Here is a 24,546-nt window from a genome sequence, read left to right on the forward strand (position 1 = left end):
ATTAGAAAAAGTACAATAACAAATTTTATAGTTTCTATTTATTTGTAACTTGTGACTTTACGTGTGTATAAATGTATACTATATATACATTTAATAGCAAATTCTAAAATTATCCACTAGAATAGTAATTTTATATGTAATTCTTTTTATAGTATACGTATTATATTATATTCTTTATCTTAAAGTCTAGGCTTCGTTGTATTGATTTACAAAATATTTTTTTGTACTATTTTCGCAAATTTCTTCCATATTCTAAGGATTTATTTCCAAAGAATATTCTAGACAATATATGTGTATTGTACATAACTATACATAATTATCAACTATAAATAATTATTAAGTTTTTTCTTATCTTATCACAAATGTTAATCGGTAAACAGGCAGTAAGACAAATACTTTGTAATTTGCGCGTGCAAATGAATGAATTCAGAAAAAACTGATTTTATGTGTTATTTTTATCCGCTTTATTTTCTTTTCTTACAGAGCTTGTCTTCTTACTCGCGTGCCGTAGATGCTGTGGACCCAAGCTGAGATGCACCGCGTATCAAAAATCTATTACACGTTGAAGTTACACATCATTTTGCAAATGCGTACAGACGACTCGTGAATCGTGAGCGGACTTTCGAGTGCGTCATTAGACGCGCTCAAACGTTCGCAACTGTGTGTATTCTCAACGACGTCGATGATGAAGAAGCAGTGCTTAAAAAAGCTGGTCGGCCATCATCAAGGCGGACTCTCGAAAATTCGCGATCGACAGGGATGAAAAGTACGTTACGATATTTAATTATCAACGTCGCTTTACCTCTGTTTTCTCTTTTTAAGGCTTATCTAAATTTTATTGACAGAAAAAATAGTCGCACTTAAAATAACAGCTTACGTAATTTCTTTTTATTATACTAAAAGAACAGACAGTATTTTTAAGAAACATTATTCAATATAGAGACATTATTAACCTAGAATCTTATATATATATTATGATATCTTTTATTATATACTATACCGAATAGTATTGCATCTTGTTATTGGCAATTTACTTCTTAATGCAATTTTGTTATATTACTTTAATTATAAAATAATCAAATTGATATATAACAAAATTGCATTAAGAATTCATAATTAAATGCTTGTATAATTAAACAAATATAAAATTATAAAATTATAAAATTTCTTTGAAAATTTACTGTACTGTAAATTATATGTCAAAATATAATCAAATTTTATTTAAAAAATTATTTTTGAGCGAAATACGTGAAGAAGAATTTAATCCTCAGATTTAATATACTGAAATTGCACATTAAAGATTTTATATCTATAATTAAACAAAATTATAAGATTCATTATTATGTAAGATTCCTTTCGAAATTTATCATACATAAATTATAAAGACAGAGTATAATAAGATTTCATTTAAAAAAAGATTATTTTCAGTAACGTACGAAATACGTGTGCCTCGAGCGGGACATGGGTGTCTCGTCTGGGGATTCGACACTGTAATCGCCTGGGGAAATAAGCGACCAAACGATGATGATGGAACACAAACAGACGATACTGCTGGCACCCTCACTCAGCAACAGCAGTTGCTGGCGAAGCGGCACATCCGATGCCGCTTGGTCAGGTCCGGGCCCTGGAGAACTGATACGAGCTGCTCTGATATTGCTACTCAGTCTTGGTATCCTATGCGCCAATCTACTGGTGATATGCGTTATCAATAGCAGACAGTACAGCAAATATATACATGCTCAGGTAAGAATTGGTACATTTAAGATATGTAATTTTATTTACGCAACTTTTTAAAAATGAACTAATAAGTTTGTTGCTCTATTAACAAAATTTCTATCTTGTTAAATATGAATTTTAGAAGTCAATCCTTTTGTTTTTATTGTAAAATAATAATAATTACGAAATCTGTAAAAATTTCAACTCTCAGAATGTTGGAAAAAACAATACATATTTTCCTGAAAATTTCGCTTGTAATTTGAAAGACGGAAATAGGATTGATACTCAATGAGAAACATTCTTTATATATAAACATCTAAAGACATTAGCTAACAAAAGAAAGTTAAAATATTTATACAATGTAATGAAATTAATATTATTTATTTGTTTTTATCTTATAAAAGAATTACGGTAAAATATTAGTTACGTGAACGTACGAAGGTTTCAGTCGGTGCCATAACTCACAGTCCATGATGGAAGGGTTCGCGGTATTTTCTCCATTTCTCTCTTCTTCCTATGTAAATCAGTCTGAAGTGGTTAGCTCCACGAAATACAGGACAGTCATGTTTCTGGGTTCTAAATGAGTACCGTCGAGTTTCGTAGAGACTGATGATGCCCGCAAAAAATTGTACATTTGTAAATGTTTTATTTCTTATTTTTCGATTAATTAAATTTTTTTGACATCATAATTCATAATCTACTGAGAATATCTTATTTACTAAAACGCAATATATGTACATGTAATAAAGCGTTCCTTAATATTAATCGATTTTTATTGCATAAATATGTAAATTTTTCTGGAGAAAAGATACCTACGTATACATACTAGATAACTTCTATAACTGTAATGGGTACGTAAAATATTATATATCCTTATTCCGATGCTGTGAAACTTACATTGGTTTAAATCCTTTTCGAGAAACCATTATTCTAACAATCGTTTATCTCGATTTGTTATCGGGATTTATATAATCTCCTACTGTAGATATTATCACTCTAATAAAGTTTAACTTTTCTGTGCTGCTCTTTCTGACTCCTTCTCAGTTTTTCTTTTTCTACCTAGTGACTTCGCACTTTCAGATTTAATTTATGTATATGTAAAAGTTACACAGCCTACTAAATATGTATACGAAAGTAACTTCGATTTTCCATACAATTATTAGCGACAGTAGAAAGTAATAATGCAAAATTGAAAGATGAAATTAAATTAAAAAACTACAATAATTGAAAACACATTACATTTTTTACTTTGTTTAGAAAATTAAACCCTTTTTTAGTATTGCATACGTAGGTTTCTATAAACATTAATTTAATAAATAAATTTAATTCAAAGTTAATCTAAACAGTCAGTTGAATCAACTAATCTAAACTGATGCTCATAGAAATAGATTACAATTAGCGAAAAGAAGTTTCTTTTAAGTCAATCGATATTTTCTTTCGCTACACGTCTCATGACGGAGCTAATGTCGCGCACGTTACACAACAATTCAACCATTCGGTAATGACATCCATTGATACTGACCAAGACGAGATCAACAGGTTCTCCTCAATTTTCTTCCAGCCCAGATATTTGCTGACGAGCTTAGCAAGTAACGACCTAGCGATTGGTCTTTTAGTGACGCCTTTCGGTTTCTTACCAGCTGTTTACGGATGTTGGCCGTACGGTGAAGTTGTCTGTCAAATTCAGGTAACTTTTACAATATTAACTACTTTTTAAATAGTTTTATATTTATCTTTAAACACATAGATTTATTATCCTCCTATAATTAATGCTACATGAATATAAAATTGATATATATATATATATAACTTGATAATATATTTTATATTGATAGTATTTTTTTTTTGTATTGTGCCCCACAATAAATGTTAACTTGAATATAAACATTGAAGATTGCCACATCACTTATAACGTTGAGTGTTAAAGAGCCGTTCAATAACCTCAAACCTCAACAGCGTTTCTTTGCCAGAAATCGAGGAATTTATAGGAAATCTCGAAATGGTATTCGCGATGCTTGGCAGGAAATTATTATCGTTTGAAACTCGTGGTTGCGCTTCCGGCAGCCGGTACTTCTTCCGCCATTTCCTCTACTAGTCGGCGACTGCGACGTTATCGGAGTTCCTGGCGATAATCTTTACGCATTGCTCCTTTCCCTCCGATCCCTTCCTCGTTCTCTACGCCATCTTCTGAGGTAACGGTCTGATTTGTGACCATATATTTCTTCATTTCGCACGTGCTAAACTCCGGAATGTACCATTTCGTTGGCAATCTCGAATTTCGTAGGTATTTGCTTATCTAGCCGTAACGGGAAATTGCCGTGATATACATTACGCGAAATTAATAAACATAAGTTATATAAGATGTATAATGGTAATAAGGCTCAAATTTAATATAAATGGGTAATAGAGCTACGAGCCAAGGTTAATATACATGATACAAATTAAAAGTAAAAATAAAAATAAAATAAATATACAATAACTTTAATCTAAATGCCGGCGATAACAAACGTTTCGATCCGCATCGGATCATTCTCAATGTTAAAATTGAAATATATAAAATTAAAAATTAGAATTCAGTAACTTCCCTCTCATCTCGCAGTACCTCCGCCAACATAATTGATACGATGTGGAATCAGCAATGTGAATATCCAATTATGTGTAATGTATGATTTCTGTTAAACATAGGTCATACAAATAAGTCGGTAATATAAAACGAGAGACAGTCATACAAGATACAATCGGTGATATAAAATATAAGATGAAAATTACAACAGTCATACATAAATGGCAATCGGTAATATATATAAGCACTATGATAAAGTCAGTAATATAATTTTAAGACCTTGTTTTTGTCTTTTAATGTGAATTATCTCTGATATCAATCTTTTGTTATAAGAGGATTCGCTATCCAAAATCTTTACTTGATTTCATTTGAAATTGTGGTCAAAATTGATACGACGGTCGGTTATAACCGTAGGAGAACCAGTATTTTTTCGTATATCAGAGATGTGTTCATGTAATCTCGTACTCAGTTTCCTTTTAGTTTGACCAACATAGCTAGCCTCACAGTCGTCACAAGAAATCTTGTATACTACATTCTGATTGGATAGTAAATCTAGCCTATCCTTTCCCCTCTTAGGCCCAGTTTCACAACTCACGGTTAACTCTTAACCAAGGTTCAACTTATTCATTGTCTCTTTCCAATTCTAGAATTGGAAAAAGATGAGAAACAAGTTGAATCGATTAATCCCATCTCTTATCGATGCTGCTAGATCAACAGGAATATTAGTGAAAAGAGATACTACATCTAACGAAGCTAAAACATATTGAGAATCAAAACGCGTACCATTTAATTTGTTAACTAAATGGAAACCGTCTTTTATATGGCTCGGAGCTTATGGAATACTGTCATTAATAATGTTATGCAAAAAAAGAGAAAGGCAATATAATGGACTGTTGATAGAAGATACAATCACTCGTAATGGGTTACCGTCTTTGTGTATTTTAGTCAAGCCATAAGCCCTAGGTATAATATCATCCGTTGTGAGTAATATGTAGGTTCGTCAATAAATCGATTGCACTTCCATCTCACGAGTAATACACGTAAGTTTTGAGTCAGTTTTTGAACTGACTCAAGACTTATGTGTATTACTGTTTATTATTATGTATATTACTGTGTATAGTATGTTTATTTTATTTTTATTTTTATTTTTTAATTTGTACCATGTATATTGACCTTGGCTCGTAGCTCTATTACCCATTTATATTACATAAGTTATATATTATATAAATTAAATACAACTTTACGCGCAATTTATAACAAGTACTTGTCGCGTAGCATAATTTAATGTTTGTTAGGAAATTAATTTTTTTTAATAATACATAAAAATGCAGCATGTTGTGTAGTACAGCCGTGTCACTCTGCTCTCTAATATAACGACACTGTTAATTAACTTATATAATATAATAACAATGTAGAATGTATTTCTGTACGCTTGCGTAATAAAAAATATCGAGAGATTCATTTTAGTAACTTCAAATAATAAAATTTAATAAAAATTTAACAAAAAAACCAGAGAGAGAGAGAGAGAGATTTCCTCGTTAAGCAAAAAGATGTAATCTATTCTATTATAGCTTTGTTCACATTAATTTCTTTTCGAAACCAGATGCTGGATGTTAATTGATGTTTGTGAATTTAATCACAAACAAACTTTTATTAATTTGTTTCTTTATTTGATTATTCCTGTTGATAATATAAACAATAGAAAAGTAATAGATTTGTGATAGTATTGGTCGAGACATTAACATATATCGTATTTTTATATATGATCGTTGCATATATGTATATACAATATTACATACATAATATAGAAATAGAAAGAATGGATCGAGTAATGTCATTTTTATCTGAATATTGTAAGTTATGTATAGCCATACCAATAACAACAAATCATCTTTACCGCATTTTCCCGATAAGACTCGTACTACGCAGATATATGTCGCGTTATATCGAAACGTTTCTGATATCTAAGATGTTGATGTCTTCTGATGTTTCGGCTTTGCATCTCTAGAGATGTGGACGATATCGTGTCAAAATACGGTCCGGTTAGCATCAAGATTCTTACGCTACATCACTTTCGGATATCGAAGCCATACAAATTTAATGCAAATAAAATGGTTTTTAACTAGAACGAAAAGTAGATCATCTTCATCAACAAATTACAATCAAAACGTCGAATAAATCGCCGGATATCGATCAAACATTGTGAAAAAACAAATATTATAAAGTAAAATGAAATTAAATAATTATATAATATTTATATATTTAATAAAATTAAATAATTGTATCTATCTAAAAAATTTACATTCCTTTTTGTGGAGAACTTAGTAATGACTCTTGAGAATTCCAGTTAAGAATTATCTTATACAGTTGCAATATATATATATATATAGTTTATATCAAAACAAATGTTGCAAAATAAGATTCAAGAAGATATATTTAATCAGGGAAATGCTTCATGGGATTTTCCGAAATAAGAAGAGTTCTTTAGAAGAAAGGATTCATTCATTTACACGTGTACATTAATTAATAACTAGCAATGTTTTTAAAACACTTCTTGAGGTTCTATCTTAAAAGAAAGCATTGTATAACAAAGAATGACATGAGCGATAGGACGATAAATGACTAAAACGAATAAAAGATAATGCGGTAGCAAGTAGAGACTATAACCCAAGAGAATTAATAAGCGCGAAGAGTGCGAGTTTCTGTGTAGCTGAAACTCGATTGCAAATTTAGTGGAAATGTGGTATAATTAGTATAAAAACAAGCTCAGAGGAGCCAAATGGCAGAAAATTAATAAACAAATACGGAACGTAAATATCTGATAATTAAGAAAATATGTTATAATTAAAAAATTTAAGAAACAAAATAACATAATATAAGATATATTATACAGATTCTTATGCTATCTTTGTATTTATTTAGATATTTCTTTATGGATCAATGTTTTTATATACAGAGTGTTTTTTAAATACCGCTCACTAACATATACTGCTATTTCTGATAAAAAATTGAGTCGATAAGTATTAGGAAATTTTTTTCTACAATGCTTACTGAAGCAGTTATTATCGAGTAAAGATAATCCAATCGACGCCGTGCTTTAAACAGACGCACGTCCGTGAGCTGCGTGTGTGTAGTGTGCGTGAGCTCTCCGCGGCGCCGCTACGTTGCTGACTTCGCCACTATCGCGCAATGTCTTCGTATGTCGTAGTAAAGCAAAAAATTACGATCTTTATCAATGAATAAATATTATATCGCGACAATATAATTATACATTTTAAATACATAATAATTATACAAATTATAAAATTACATCATAATAGACATTTGTAATTATTGTTATGTTGCGGAATAATTTTAATTCCGGATAAAGATATTTTAATTTCTTAAAGACCGCTAACAACGACATGCATAAGTAACTATTTTGTAATAACATAAAACAATAGTCTAAGACTAATACTAAAGAACTTGAATTTCTAGCTGCCGACTTATTATAAGTTTATTTTTACTGACATAAAAGATATTTTTTCTAACGTAAAATTCTTAAAAAACAATTGTCTAAAAGTAATTACGATTCTTGTTAATGAATTAAAAGTATATCTCAACATAATTTTAATTCCGGATAAAGGAATTTGAATTTTATAATATTGTTACAATCCCCAATAATAAAATGCAAGCTATTTTGGTTTTTAATAGGATAAAACAATATTCTTAAACTAATATTAAAAAACTCAAATCCTTAACTGCTGCGTTAAAATTATGTTGTAACATAGTAATTGAATTAATTAAAAATTAAAGTTATGTCAACACATAATAGAAATTATTTTTATGTCAGTTTAGACGCAATTTTAATTAACTAAATTATTATTATGTACGAGACGTTATAAAAATTAAAAATTATCATATTATATCATGACATAATTTTAATTCATAGAATTTTGCTATGTCTTGACATAATTAAAATTCGTTGAATTATTATTATGTAACAAGTCGACAGCTAAAAATTTAAGTTCTTCAGTATTAGTCTTAGAACATCGTTTTATGTTGTTACAAAATAAAGTGGCTTGTCGTTATTAACGGTCTTTGAGAAATTAAAATATCTTTATCCGGAATTAAAATTATTCCGCAACATGACAATAATTACAAATGTCTATTATGATATAATTTTAATTTATATAATTATTATTATGTATTTCATTTGTATAATTATTATATTATCGCGATATAATATTTATTCATTGACAAAAATCGTAATTTTTCGTTTTACTATGCGAGGACATTGCGCAATAGTGGCGAAGCGCTCACGCACACTACTTATAGGCGCGCGGTTCACGGACGTGCGTCCGTTTAAAGCACGATGTCGATTGGATTATCTTTACTCGATAATAATTGCTTCAGTAAGCACTGTAGAAAAAAATTTCCTAATATCGACTCAATTTTTTATCAGGAATAACGCTATATGGTTTGTGAACGGTATTTGAGAAACACCCTGTATATTTTAAATCGTTGCAGTGACATACATTAATACGACACATAAAAGAAATACCCAATAATTCTTTCAATGCATTTTTATAAGTTTCAATCTTTGTTACATAAAGTATTATGACTCTGATAGTGGTTATTTCAAAAGAATTGTGAGATATACGTACGATTGAGACGCGTGTAACAGCCATGTAGATATTCAAATAGAACTCGATGCTGCGGACAATAAAATTTTACGAGAAATAGAAAATCAAAGATCTCGGCACCTGCAGGAATTTCATAAAAACTGCGAGGATAATATTCCTACATACAAATATCTTCATTTTGAAAACGTATTCACATGTATTTCGTACATTCAGTTTCTTTATCTGTCAAATGGATATGAAAACGATGGAGGAATAACATCTCTAGCTCAAGTAGAAGTCTTATTTCATACTCTTGTTACGTTTCTCACGTATGATATAACATTCTATATACATACATTTATATCTCAAACTGTGCGTACTATTTTCTTTCATATTTTATATGTATATTCTTAGATCTCTCAAAATCTTCTGAAAGTTTTTTCTTTTTTTCTTTTCTCCTAAAAGAAACTTACGTCATCGTAAACGCAATGAATGTAGAACCATGCAATCTCATAATCATTAACAATTCTTAGATAAACGGAAGTAATAGTACTTGAGTTGATTCAGGCACAGTAACACACAGAGTAGCTCGTACGAATCTATTATCCCGTAGGGCGTAATGATAGTGTTGATAGTGCGCCAGACTGCCGGCAAGCGAGAAAGAGTACGTACAAACAGTAAAGTTCCAAACGTGTAAAATTTTATGTGAACAGCGAATAAAAGTGGCATGTTCGTAGTTTCGGTTCTGTACTCTTTTTATCGTACTAACGTAACGGCGGCAATGTATAGGATTGAATCAAATTCGTTATTATTTAATAGTTTATGTATTAAAACGATTCACCGACATTAATAGTATTTAATATTATACCGCGTTAATGGACAATTAATTACATTCCGCCCATTTTAAACGTCGACAGAATATCCGTGACAATAATAAGCGTCGACAGAGTAGCCGTGACAATAATAAGCGACAATATTCTAATTATTAAACGCTCCCTTTATTTTAATATGAACTTCCAATTATATTTATCACATATTATTATTCCTTTTATTGGTATTTTTAATAGATAATGAGCCATACAATAAAACAACGAGCGACTTTTTGCCTGATTTTACTGAAAAAATTATAACGCTTTGGAGAGATCAATTTTGCTGTGAAAAGAACAAATGATTGTTTCGTGTTTTTTTTTTTTGTTAATCGTGTTCTATTTTAAATTTTTTAATACTGCGACTTTTTTAATCCTTAATTTGAAACAGAACCCTATGCAGTTTTGGTCGTTGACATTGCACGTGCAAATATCGAGTATTGCCCGTAGGGAAATATAATTGAGAACGAGTCGATTATATACAATATACATATAGGTACACAGCGCGTTGACAATTGCTCCATCGGGAAAAAGTGTGAGAATAATACGGAGATGTCGTTCTCGCACAATCTAGATATTCCAGGATGGTAAATCGTCTCTAGCCACTCGATATTCATAGAATCTATTCTTAGTGGCAACAAATCTCTTGAGTCTAAGCGATAACCCCGGGCCGCGATGGATTTGTGTATTCAGATATTCGCTAGAAACCAAACCGTAAACTTCGATAAACTAGTACACCGTTTGTTCTTGCTTGGTGATGCGCTAGGATGGAATCACTGAAGGCGATCATTGTTACCATGTTACGACAATGGCCCTGCTGTTTACAACATGTTTAGTGCAACATAATACCGTTAAGCTCCTTAAACAATACAGCAATTTTTCGTAAAAGCTTTCTCGATGCAATTGAAATCATTTCAATGCAATTCTTTTTAATGTTTCAAAAAATTGTTTTAATGCAATTAAAATAATTTTTTGAAATATTAAAAAGATGTCTAAATAAATATAAAAATGATATAAGAGTCTGTATATAGAATACATATATTTCGCAAATTTAATTTGTGATATTACTATTCTCGGTTCGGCTTATGATTGTGTTCAAGGAAATGTTTCAAGAAAATTATTTCGGTGCACAGTTTGCAGAACGAAATTATGTATATAAATTCACACTAAATATAAAAATATTATTGTACTAAAAATCTAGCTTAAACCGTTAAGACTTTAAGCAGCGTTTATTTACAATAAGATTTAAAGGCATAAAACTTAAACTTTAAATTTTAAACCGTTAAGAAATTGACCAATCATAGTCATTGTTCTCCTCACATCCGACTGTGATTAGTCAATGTTTTATGCCTTAAAATCTTATTGTAGACGCCGCTTTAGTTACTCAGATGTGTATTCACATTTGCGGTCTTAAGACTCTTCGTTTTATATATTTTATATATTATTTTGAATCTTTATTCATTTTCTTATTTCATTTTCTTCTTTAAATTTTTTAACTATGCGACATGATGTAAGTGAAAAACAATTATTTTGTTTCAATAAACACTAATAAAAAAAATCTTTGTCCTTTTAAATTATTAAAATATATTCAATCTTTTTCATTGGGGATATTATCTTGCAAGTTTGCTCGCTAATTATTAGTTGACATAAAACGAATTCCAAATCATCTATTGGTAAATTTCCCAACGCTCGCTATCTGCATTTAGCTGCATAATGTCATTACTTATCTGAACGAACTGCGATGTCGCCGAAGCGCTAACGCCGTTCATCGCTTCACGACACCGGTTTTTTTCCTTCTCCCTTTTCACGATGATAAACTGACCTGAAAAATTCTAGCGCCGCCGCGTCAGTAATACGATTGCGAATTTAATATTCCACAATTCCGGGTAGACACCCAAGCCGCGCATCGCTGTGCCGATGCCCGTTTTATTTATTGACGACGAGTGAAGAATTATATCGCGTTGAGAGAGGCGATCGCGAGTTTCTATGACAGATGCGGCATGTTTTGTGTGCGTGACGTGACGATGGTGTGCTTCAGATTCTCAATAGCGTACGTGCAAGAAAACCCCATGAAAATGGAATAAATCGTTGCCATTGGCGTTTGAAAACTACCATTGTCAAGTAAAAGTCAACTCCGCCTGATTGTTAATTTTATTTTCTCGTTGCCGTTGTTGTATTTTACGCGTTGGCATTGTGAAAGTCTCGCAATTAAATGCTCGCGTTCGCTCGAGCTCCACCAAAATTTCAACAAAAAGCGGACGTTCTCCACTAAAAGGATGCGCGTTGTATAACACGCTACTGCAATCGGCCCAAGGTCGTTTCAGAGTAAATGCAATTTCGCGAAACTCCGATGCTCGCCGTTATTTCTCAACGGTATTTCTCGGCGCGGCGAACCAAGGGATCAAACTCGTTATACCAATTATTTCGATCATAGCTAAATAAAAGTTAGCCCGATGTTCCATTAAAGTCTCCGTGGCGAGATAGTGTACATCTGACGACGCACGCCAAAGGGTTAGCGATTATTCGGAGATAAGTTAGTTCGTGGCGAAAATATTCGGTTAAGGTCTTCCAGGAGAGTGTTTCGGGGATGGCTCGAAACGAGGCCAGACCGATCCTGGCCCCTTTAGATTATCAGAGCTTTTTCCTGGCCATACGCCAACGGTCACCATGGTAACCTTCTTAAAACGTATACTTGGTATACTCGCACCCCCACCTTGTCGTTTCTTTATGGGGAAACCGTCGTCGCCGATTCATCGAATCAAGCTGTTGCCTTCAGCGACTTGTGACATTTGGAATCGTTTCCCTTTCCCAGAGATCGAATCGTATCTCTGTCTCGTCCGTCTCACCCGGCACCTACCGGATAGAGCGTGTCCCGAATCGCGATAGTGTACATCTCGTTACATCCCAAGTCCGCTTCAAAGCAGACCAGCATATCGGACTCAAACGACGGCTGATGTCAATAGATAGCTACGAAATTGCTCAATATGTGGTTGAACGTATATGCTGTAGCCGTGCATGAATTATACGGCATTTGCTTGAGAAAATACTCTAGTTTATCTTTTTTATTCTCAACTTTAGCAGAATTATAAAATATCTAACTTTTTATACACATTTAAATATTTTTATACTTATAAATTTAATGTATAAATAACTTTTCGAGTGATAAATTATATATTGATAATTTTTCATTTCTCTGGAATCTATTTGATTTAACGATATGTGGCAGAACTAAGAAATATTTTTACATGAGCGATTAATGAAATTTAACAGACTATCGTTATGTTATCTGCTACGTAAGTTTTTAGTAATTTTGACTAACATAGTTTATTACAAATGATTAAATTTCTTATGAATCATTTATTTCAACTGCGATAATTAGTTTAAAGATGTTTTGACGATCGAGCATTTTACTTACATTTAACATGACATCATGGAATTATTTCATACATATATTTTACACTGAAGAGGACCCAATATCAGGATTGAAACATCCTGTATCACATTTTTCAAAATACATTGAACTACGCACGAACAACTGGTGTCGGCTTACATTTGGCAATTCCTTTTTTACACCAACGTATTTAATTGTTTAATTTATTTGGAGAACCTTTTCGTATTTCTAATATTATATTGTTAATGGAATTTAAGTTAATTTAATTGTGTTAGAAAATTTTTTTAATCTATTATTTGACAAAAATTTTTGAGCTATAGTCAGTGTACAGCGTTAATTTATTGTTAAATAAACTTTTAAAAATAATAATTTATATGAAAATTTTTTGTCAGAATCAATTAAATCAATATGTAAATTAATAAATATGTAAATTAATAAGTAAATTAATGTCTCTATTTGTGTTTTATTACATTTTAAAAAATATTAAGGAGTAATCTACATATTTATAAAAAATAGTAAAAAAGCCAGGATTTTTAAATTTCTGAAGCGTAATACACGTTAATTTACAGTTGCAATCGCGTTTCTCTTGCCCTCAATCCTAGACATAGTTGGTTTCAATTGGCTGAGAGGGCTGGCGGTGATCCTACTGGCAATTTGCTGCCGTCTGACAGCTTGTTTCGTGTAATGTATGTACGTTTGGAGAACAAATTAGCCGACAGTCCATTCGTAGATCAAGTTACCAGAAATTGACCCAGTATGTGTCCGTAATCGATACTACATATTAGTCTTCAAGTGATATTTGCGTAGTATCAAGAAATAAACATTAATTAGTACATAATTCACTTTCTCAAAGATTGCTTATAATTTTCAATAAAGAGGTTCTCCTCTCATAAGTATAGAAATTATATATTACTCTTTAATTTATTAAAAAAGAAAGAAAATGATTTATATCTTATATTTAATTAAAACATAACAATGGGAATTTGTATTATTCGATCCCTTAATGCTAACTACTAGGCATACACCGGATCGTAAAATTACCGGATACTGGATATCGGATATCCGGATGGAATGTAACCTCAGATATTCGAGAAGGCAATTTCTTCGAGTCGGATATCCGACATTTTTCGGATACCCGATTGGATTTCGGGAAACTGTCTTCTAAAAAAAAAAACTATAGAGAAAAATTGTAATTTTGCAATAATATATAAGATATTAATATGGCATTATGAATATGCATACTTATTTCTAAAACATTTGTATAATAACAAATCAACAATTTAATGATATAAAATTTCAACCGGATATATTTCCGAATACTAATGATATCCGGTTGTAAAAAAGTGCTGGATATTATCGGTACCGGATACTTTTCGGATATCCGGTGCATCCCTACTAACTACTTTATTACAATAATTGAAAACCGATTGTATTCGTTCGTTATAATAATAATATTGTCATTTCTGGAATCTACGAAACTATATTTTACAATTTCATTCTAATTAACATGCGTAAATTCAATTTTAACCGTAGTGTCTACACATGCACAGAATTTATAAAAACTACATCGCATTATTTAATCGCAGACTAAAATTCGCAGGCAGATAAGTGCAACGACGTGGAAGCAACATTGCGCGGTGATGAATGTGGTCCTTTTTTATTCAAGCGTGACATTTAATTACAACACAGACTCGACACTAGGTTTATAAAGCTTACAACACGATTTCTCGTATAATGAAATGTGTGCAACGTATTTGGAACGCCGTCTACACGAAACATTAGTGTAAATAATCAATGATACTATAATGTTAATTAAGCCAATCTCCATTGTTAACCCATAGCAATTAATTAAATGATTCCGTCTCTGTCTGTACACTCAAATTAGGGCAACGATGATTCTCGCGGAAATTCCGATGTTCGATACAAAATTACCGCAAAGCGTTGTGGTATCTGCGGTGAACCACAAGCTGCCGCTCATCAGTGGTAAAACCCTGATTATTTTGTTCATAATCATGCAGGAAAGACATGTACATATCTCTAGGATAAACTAATTGACAATTCAATCAAATGCAAAATTATTATTAATCAATACGTTACTATTTAATATTTATATATGTACCTATATTACTATTTATATATGTATATTTACATTACTAAGGGAGGACATACACCTAAAAGGATCAAAAAGAGATGTTTATCTTTATTAATTTTTTTGCGAAGTCTGTTAATTTTATTCAAACAGGATTTTGAACAATATTTTACATATACATATTAATAAGTGTTATATAAAATTTTTACTTAAAATGTCATGCACAACTATTCCTGTAAAAGCTTATCTGTAGCGGTAACATCCTAGTTTTTCAGTTCATGTTCAGTTTATCTAAAACAAAACACACCCAACAAATTCTTGAAAAAAAATATTAATAAATCTAATCTTTTTATTATAGCTGATTTTAGATATTTTTAATTTTAACAATATGGCGGACGTCTATATTTAAACAATGCAATTTTTCATAAAAAAATTGTTCGTCTTTTATTGTAAAAAACTATAATTCTAAACGAAATCCGTATAACGAAGACTATGTTACCATGGTTACCGTAAATTGCTATTGCAATATGGACAAGTTTTGCGCTAACAGTTCTACCGGCAATTTTTATTAATATAATATTTTTAATTAAAAATTTTATATAACACTCACCAAAATATGTGTTTGGTGAAAATTAGCTGAAACCTGTTTTAAGTTAATAATTTTTACCAAAAAATCATAAAAATCAAATATCTTTTTGACCTTTCTGGATATGTTTTTCCTTAATAAATTATTCTTAATAATGAGCGATGTAGTGATAGATATACTTATATATATAACCTCTATTCTTAATTGTTACTTTCTTTTAATAAATTGAAAAATATTTGTAGAAGATTTATAAAAAATTAAAAGGAATGTAATGATTGTGAGACGCTGCTTACAGTAGATTCTTTTTTATGCTCTCTCAACTCATCAAAACTTCTCGCCTATCTGATTTGTCTCGCTGCTTGTCAACCTATGCACTTTTTCAAGAAGTTATAACTTATTTTATTTGAAAAGGCTGAGAAAGAGAAAGAAAGAAAGAGAGAGTGTGCGACACTTGAAGAATCTCGTTTGCTCTTTCGGAAACTTTTACTGTTCCAGGCACTCCTTAGGGGCGCTTTGACTCAACAGAGTGCTGTTATCCTCGTCTGCATGGCAATCGACCGTTATGTTTGCATGCTGCACCCTCATCGCTATCACAAGCACTCTTCTAAAAGGGTAAGGCTATTTTGCTATCTGTATTCACTTAGCAACTAATAAACTATTAATTACTAATAGACTCTTACATATTTCACTTATTGGTATTGTAATAACAGTTGAACAACAAATAACATTTTAGAAATTGTTATGTTTCTACTATTAACATCCTTTATTATGAATTACTCTTATTTTAAAATTTCTATTTTTCACCTTTAATATTAAATATTAAAACTTCAATCATTTTCAATGACTGATGCGTATTAACAATTTTTATCCTTTGGTATTTTTATTTTATAATGAAATTACGTAATCTCTAATTATTATAAATGTTTAAATAGAAATAATATATTCATATTTACTATTAAAAATAAAACGCATAGAAAGTTTACCTTACAACCAACATTTTTGAGTTGTTATTATAATAGAATCTCAATTTTTTTATGATTGTTTCTTACGGAATTTCGTATCAACCGATATTACCAAGTCACACTTGTTTCAAACGTTTCTTCTGTCTGCAGAGATTCATTCATCGAACTATTCATTCGATCTGTCGACAATCCTAAAATTTGCTCTTGTTAAACACGATGTGAAGTGAAACGATCGAATAATTGATTGATTAGAGACAATTGTCGTTTCAAGCTAAAATAACTGTTACTCAATGAAAATAGTAGGTAGTAGAAAAACTTGTTCAATTCGTTTGAATTCACAAGAAAATAGAACTCATCGTAAATCGGTTATTGATACAATCATTTCGTTTCATGAATATAATATGAGGATATTTGACGATATTCGTATTCATGAATCTGGGGAATGAAAATATTTCTCGTTACACGTTACAATCACCTTATTCATAAGATACGACAATCCGATATCAATCGTTCGTAATCATGTGAGTTTAAAGGATAAAGATATTTCTCGTTACTTTTGAAGGTTTATTAATATCGACGTAGCTAAAATATCGATACCCCGATGCTATGTTCATAGAACATCTTTTTCAATCCTGTGCCCATTATATATATATATATATATATCACACAGTGATATTTTAGATACATAATATAACTTAGTAATATACGTCAAATATAGACATAAAAGACACATTGAAATGAATATTAAAAAAAATTGAAAGCTTAACAGAATAGAGAGTAGGAATTTCAAAAAATAATCTTTTAGTCTCTTTGGGATTTAGAATATCTCACGCTACTCAGCGATGAAATAAAAATAATAGCAATCTATTTTATTACCATAACGAAGGAGTGCAAAAATTAGTAAACACATCCACACTGTTTTTATAAATGGAATATTGTTTATCTTCTTTATTCTTTTTTATATAACTAAAAATCGTAGAATACATATATTTATACATATATTGTCCACATATTTTTCCCAAAACTATCTCTTTTAAATATTTCATATAAAAAATAAAATGTAAAAAGAACACGTTAATATTCATTGTAGATTACATACGTGGATACGTTTTATGTGATATAATTTATAAAGAGTACCGGACAATTTTATAAAGTTCGCTTAATAAAGTTCACTTAAAAATAAAGCTCGTCAAAACTAACTTGTCTGAACATGCCAGGAAGCTATTAATCTGTTAAATTACTTCTGAAATTCCGACCTATCGATTACCTCAAGTTAATATAATCCAGTAATTTTGCATCACCTTTCGCGAACAGCAGCAAAAACGATCGAGCGTTTTAAAGGTAACTTTTACGTAACAACTGCAAAGTTTACGAGCGCTATTAGCAGGATCCTTTCCCGCGATCCGTAACATGCCTGTAGTTTCACACTACGGTTTGTCAAAGCTCTGACGTGGGTCAGTTTACTCTGGCTTAACCGCCAAAATGAATTTCGGAGATTTAAAAGCGCATCAAAATGCAAAGTGTCACCACGGCCTGTCATTCGTCTACCACATATCCTATTCCCTTGGCCGTAGCAATGCATCGTGTAACCAGGACAAAATTTATGTGTAATAAAGACAACAGAGTGGTTAAAAAATATCCTATCTCTAACTTTGGAGTAGTTATAAAAAAAAATAATGTAATAAATTTAACGTAATATATCCAAATAAAAATAAAATCAATTGTGATTAAGAACACTTCACAAATCGTTTTAATCAAGAGCGTTTTAAATAAAAAGTAAATAAAAAATTATTTTAATTTTCAAAAGTATTCAAAAGTAAGAAGGACTGCTAGAAAATTTTCAACTTTTATATACGTATCACCAACGGATTCACCGACTTCGAAGAATATGGTTTTCCAGCGCTATATGCACAATGGACTTTTTGCCTTTACCATTCAATATATATCTCCCGCTATTTTATAATTCTCCTTTTGTTTCAAAAAATGTGCAATTCGTTACCTACATTTTAATTTTATCTTGACGTTGTAATTGATAGGATGGTAATTTTTACTTACAAAAACTTCCCTATATCCTATACGCGATTTTTACTTATACAATTATTAAATTACCATTTTCTTAGATTTCAATTATTAAATATCAAATATTCCAAATTTATTAACTAATGATTTTAAGATTTATAAATTTATAATATATGTATATTTGTAAATATATTATTACTATATTATTTTGATATAATATTTTTTGTAATAAGCGCTTTACAAATTTTTTTAAGATACATGTAATAGCATCATTATTAAATTGACGAACAATTGAATTATAAAATTTTATTTCAGTTTCAATTTATGATTGCATTTCAAGTTCGATAGTAAGCGGCAAGTAATTTATATAACTGAAAAATGCATATATAGAATATTATATATAAATTTATATAAAATATTATATTAGACATTATAAAGGTCTAGTCTCGATCGTACTGGCTCTTTCCTTACTTATTTGATTTAGATTTTATTTATAACTTATATTTGCAAAAATATTGCACTTTTTATCATAAATGATATTATCCTACAAAAAAAATGTTTTAACAATTTTAGCTATTTTTAATGTATGTATTTTTTTCCATTTTTCAGAGCATTATGTTATAATTTTGAGAAAAATGGCGTCAAAGTATAAAAAAAAAACAATTTTGAGGGTTTTCATAACGTTGTAATATTAATAACAAAATTTTTTCAAAATTTCGTTAATGCTACACAAAAGTATTAACTTTTAGCTTTAAAATTCATTTCGTTTTGTTTCAGTATGATTTTTCATTTTCGCGATATAACAGTTTAAAAATTAACCATATTATAATTTATCAATTTCATATCCTTTTTTTTACTTATCTAATTATATAAATATAGTATTATGTAAGTATAAAAGAACCTGCGTTTTACATAATATATACTATTAAAACGAATAAATCTTCCACTATCTTTTCCACGTATTACATGGAAAAAAATTTATTTTAAAATTAATATATAATATAATACGTATAATATATAATACTCGAAAACGAAAAATCATACCGAAAAGAAACGAAATGCATTCTCTAAATCTGAATCAGTGGATAATCACTAATATCAGTGCCAAGTATGCCACTGGTAATCAGTGAATTAAATATGAGATTCCTAATCTAGCTAATCTTTATTATGTGATCTAACTAACCTTGTTTTAGTGATTAAATTCAATGAATATGGTATTGGAAGATTGAAATTAATGTGCTTAAAATATCAGTACTTTAGTCATATAATGCTCAAATATTCTTTCTTTTTTAATTGAACTTCACTAATTATCAGTGCCAAGTATGCCACTGGGTAATTAGCCACTGACTATCCACTGATTCAGATTTAGAGAGCATTTTAAAGTTAAAAATTGATACTACGTGTCATTGAAAAATTTTGAAAAAGTTCTTAAGATTTTAGAAATTTAGGAAAAGAATTTATTGCCGACGTTACATCATAAAAAAAAATTATCGTTTTTATCTCTTTAACACCATTTTTCTTAAAATTATAACGTGATAGCCAAATTTGAAAAACATATTCGTGTTCAATATTTAAAAAACTACGGGAAACGATAAATAACCAGCAAACTCTTTAGCAACAATGATGTGGTATCTTAAGTTGTTCTTTTTTCACAATAAAGATTGCACACATTGTGAATAGAATAAAATAATAGAGTAAAATAATAAAATAAAATAATAGAATAAAATAAAAGAATGAAATAGAATTGCCATTTGCACAATCACTAAAGTGAAAAAGAAAGCACAACGTATAAAAATCAGTGGCAAAAGAAAGGCGTCCGACGAATCGCTGAGTCGTATCTTTCATTCATTCCGTAATTTTCCGCCTATCGAACGTTTGGCCGCTCATCGAATTCTAGCAAACTTTAACTCTGTCTCTTTTTACATTCAACCGATAGAAGCTGTTGTTTCTCGACTTTGATTTCATATTTGCTCTTATCGTATTATTATGTTAGTTCGCAGATAGAGTTTCGTGTTACATCAGCTTTAGCCATATTTGGTGCAATATTGAGCGAGCTACAGCTCGTATTTAGTTCCAAGTTCTCAACAACTTGGTCTTTAGCCCTTTGTTTCTAGTGTTCACAATGCGCGGAGAATATCAGCCCTTACACTATTTTAGACGGATCGATAACTTCGATAGTATTTTCAGAGATTCTCAACACAGAACTAAGATGCAACTGTATAGGATGGCATCTATATTATGTATGGATTTGTCATTTTATGTATTTTTAGCATTTCTTTAAGTATTATTCGCGAGTATAGCTGTTATTTTCACATAATCACAATTATTAAATTTCATTTCACAATATTGTTAATATATCTTACATTGAGTAAATCATATTTAATTTAAGAAATAAATTTTGTGTTAAAAAATGCTAATTTTAATTTTCCTATTTTCTACTAGTTATATTTACACATGTATGGTCCAAATAAGATTCTTATTGTTCTTTTTAACGTTTTAATATTTTTGCATGTTTCAGAAAGTCTACTATATGTCTTTAAGTTAAAATTAACATTTTATTCTTATAACAGTTTACTTTTAAAGATAAACATTTGATTGTTTTCAATACACAGGAGAGGATATGAAAGCTTTTACGTATTGATAAATTATAAATTTTGAAGTTAAACATGAAGAAAAGGAAAAATTATAAAGTTTGTCCTCAAGAATATATGTCTTAAATTATGTGTTAAGTTTGCATGTTAAATTTGTACTTTTTGGTATTATCTCATATTTATTAAATGCAAAAAATGAGAAAACGCTAAGAAAATAATAGTTTATTTTAAATATCTATAAATATATATACAAAAATTCTGATATTTTTACATGGTACTTTTTATCGTAACGACTTTCATCTGTAATATTTCTATGTACTTCAATTTATTTTTATATTTTTTAATAATATTTTTAAGTTAATGGATCGTATCTGTAACAAAGGGAAAAAAGAAACGTCGCATAAGCGTCGATTCTTACTACTTGGAGAGCAGTAAGGTCGAATGTCATTTCATTGATCGTTTTTTGGGATCAGGACGAAGTTAATCTCGATAATACTTAACACACTGGGTTTGCGCTGTAAAAGTGGACCGTCGATAAAACTAGTTCGTGGAACTTTCTTTATTTGCTTGGAGATTTGATCAGATGAAGAGTGACTTTACTAAAGGTGCAATATATCTAAAACTAGTGTAATCGATGTATTTTTAAAAGATAATTTTTAACGCTTATAATATTTTTATAAAATTCTGATAAAAAATACCGTGTAAATATAATGCTTATAATTTTATGTATTGTAGTTTAGTATAATTTCAATGATAAATATACATATATCTCTTCTACGTGATCTTCTTCATTTTCGTTCAATAAATACAATTAAGCCGTGTTATATTATAAAATATAAAAGCTATATAAATTATATTATAAAATATATAAATTTTGAACATGCATTTAATTTAAAATACACATATTCTCGAGAAACGGCATTTTAATGATACCTTTTTATGTTCTTAAATTTTTACAACATATATATTCAACTTGAGGCTATTTGCATACATTTTATTTAATTACTATTTGAAAAATTACATCATACATTTAGATATTTGATAGAATACATAGCAGTACTTATTTATCATATACCAGTATTTAATATTTCATCTCTATTCAGTTAAATAATGCACTCTGAGATTTTTAATAAAAAAAAACAATGCATGTAATTGTTTGAGTAAACGACGTATGATATACTACAGATATAGAATGTGTGCAAACAAGCCCCGATCTGGATAAAAATATATAGACAAATACATATATGCATACATGTGCACCGTATCTATAAAACGCTCGGCGTATAGATGAAAAAGAGTGATCGTTTTCTGTCTATGTTGACACAGTATTACATGCGGCAGGGCTGCGTGGCAGTGATGTCGACCACTTGGATAGCGAGCGTGGCAATTTTCGGGGTTCTGGTACTCCCTAGAGGCGGTTACTACTTCAACGGGTCTGGCCTTCTCGCTTGCGACCCCTTCTTCGCTAGAGCGTCCCTTAGGTATCGCCATAGCGAATGCTGTGATGTGGTGATAAGCTCGACATTTCACGATCTTGCTCATCACGTTTGTTCACCACGCCGGTGACCAATTGTGGACAATTACAATTTAATCTTGAGAACGCCGCACCATCGCGTGGTCGATCGCCTTGGGACACCGAGGCGATCAACCGTGAAAGATAGCGATGTATCCGCGTTAATGTTCCCTTCCGGTACGCTTAAAGTCTGATCTAAACCGGTGCTAAATACGAAAGATCGTTACTTCGACCTATCGTAATGTTTTTATCGAATCGGTAATTTAGAAACTCTATCTCGACACTTTAGCTCAAATAGAATTATCCATTTATATTCGGCTTTTGTAAAACGTTGCTTTGGAAAAATAGAATATAAAAAAGTTTAAAATGATTTAAATGCACGCGAGATAGAGTCAACCTCACGAAGAACATTACGAAGCATATTAATTTATAAGAGAAAGTTGAAATGGATGCATCGTGATACTGTTTTTATCGTACTGTAGATATTAATAACTTTACGCACGTAACATCAGATTTTGCGTAATCTACTTGTACAAATATAATTTTATTGTGATATCATCTTCATTGCACTAGTTATATTCCCGCTTGCATATGACGCGCTAATTACTGCTTTTCTGGGCCGGAAAATGCTCTTTATCGTATCTCCTTTTTCAGGATCCTGGCGTGTTGTTGTTTTTATTTTCCGACGACGATGGTGCTGATGTACTGTTACGGCTCGGCTTTCCACGTTAACAAACTACGCTTGAAAAGAGTAGTCTGTGTTAACACGCCGGAGGTCGTTAGTGGCGGCCACATAGAAAGGGTAAGTCGCTTTGTGAATGAAGTTTAAATCGACAGTTTATTGTCAAAACATTTCGATTGGCGATAATTAACAAAACATTTCTGTAAAATGAAAAAGGAAACATTACATTGACAAATAATTTACTGTGTACATAAAAAGTGCATTACACATCACGAATCGCAAAATTGACATTCTGCAAATTAAATCGTTTGCTGCCTTTTATGTTTGAAAGAATATCACACTAAAGGATATCACTGATATACAATCTTGGTTTTTTTTTTTAAGTAACAACCACAATAATATAATAAAATTACAGTTTTGGAAATAAGTTCGTGTTTATGTCAACACTGCGGCTGCTATGTACGTGTATGGTAAGATGATAATATAGGATGATCTTTAGCAAGCACGTTTGAAACTTTATGTTTTATGCGACTCGCTGTTCGCGTCAAGTTCGTGTCCTCCGGTAAATTACGCAATGAAATTATCAAGCTTGCAAGCAGATATACCGAATAACTTTGCAAGAGTTTACGTAAGATTCCCAAGTGCATTCTCGCGAAAGAGCAGCAACTCGTAAACTAGTTTCTAAATCTGTTGAAATTTGTTGAAATACAAAAGATTCTCATAAAAGACATCTCGTAACGAATGAACACAAATTCGAGGATAGTTGGCACTAGGAAAAATCGACTAATCTTGCCACCGATATATCTCTTAAAGCGAAGACGCCAAATACCTATTCATTTCGAGGTCACAGAGACTAAAGCCAAAAGCGGGAAATACGAGAAGGGAAATAATGTGAAAGTACTCCTAATGTTCGAGATTCAGGCGGAATACTATCGATTCAAATGAAATGCAGATATAAAGAATG

The 24,546-nt window shown here is 30.7% G+C and overlaps 1 protein-coding gene across 1 annotated transcript in view; it reads left to right on the forward strand.

The window, feature by feature from the left end:
* The first annotated feature begins 528 nt into the window (after positions 1-528).
* The window catches only part of LOC108730082 (trace amine-associated receptor 9), a 47,154-nt gene continuing 23,136 nt past the window's right edge, over positions 529-24,546 (forward strand). Inside the window, exons 1-6 of the mRNA XM_018459570.1 lie at positions 529-766; positions 1,429-1,743; positions 3,278-3,403; positions 16,311-16,427; positions 22,714-22,868; positions 23,555-23,702. Of these exons, the coding sequence (XP_018315072.1) occupies positions 1,522-1,743; positions 3,278-3,403; positions 16,311-16,427; positions 22,714-22,868; positions 23,555-23,702 (768 nt within the window). The 5' untranslated portion in view covers positions 529-766; positions 1,429-1,521. The remainder of the gene's footprint in view (positions 767-1,428; positions 1,744-3,277; positions 3,404-16,310; positions 16,428-22,713; positions 22,869-23,554; positions 23,703-24,546) is intronic.

Source organism: Mycetomoellerius zeteki, unplaced genomic scaffold (assembly GCF_001594055.1).
Source record: "Mycetomoellerius zeteki isolate Tzet28-1 unplaced genomic scaffold, Tzet1.0 scaffold838, whole genome shotgun sequence".
Classification (NCBI taxonomy): domain Eukaryota; kingdom Metazoa; phylum Arthropoda; class Insecta; order Hymenoptera; family Formicidae; genus Mycetomoellerius; species Mycetomoellerius zeteki.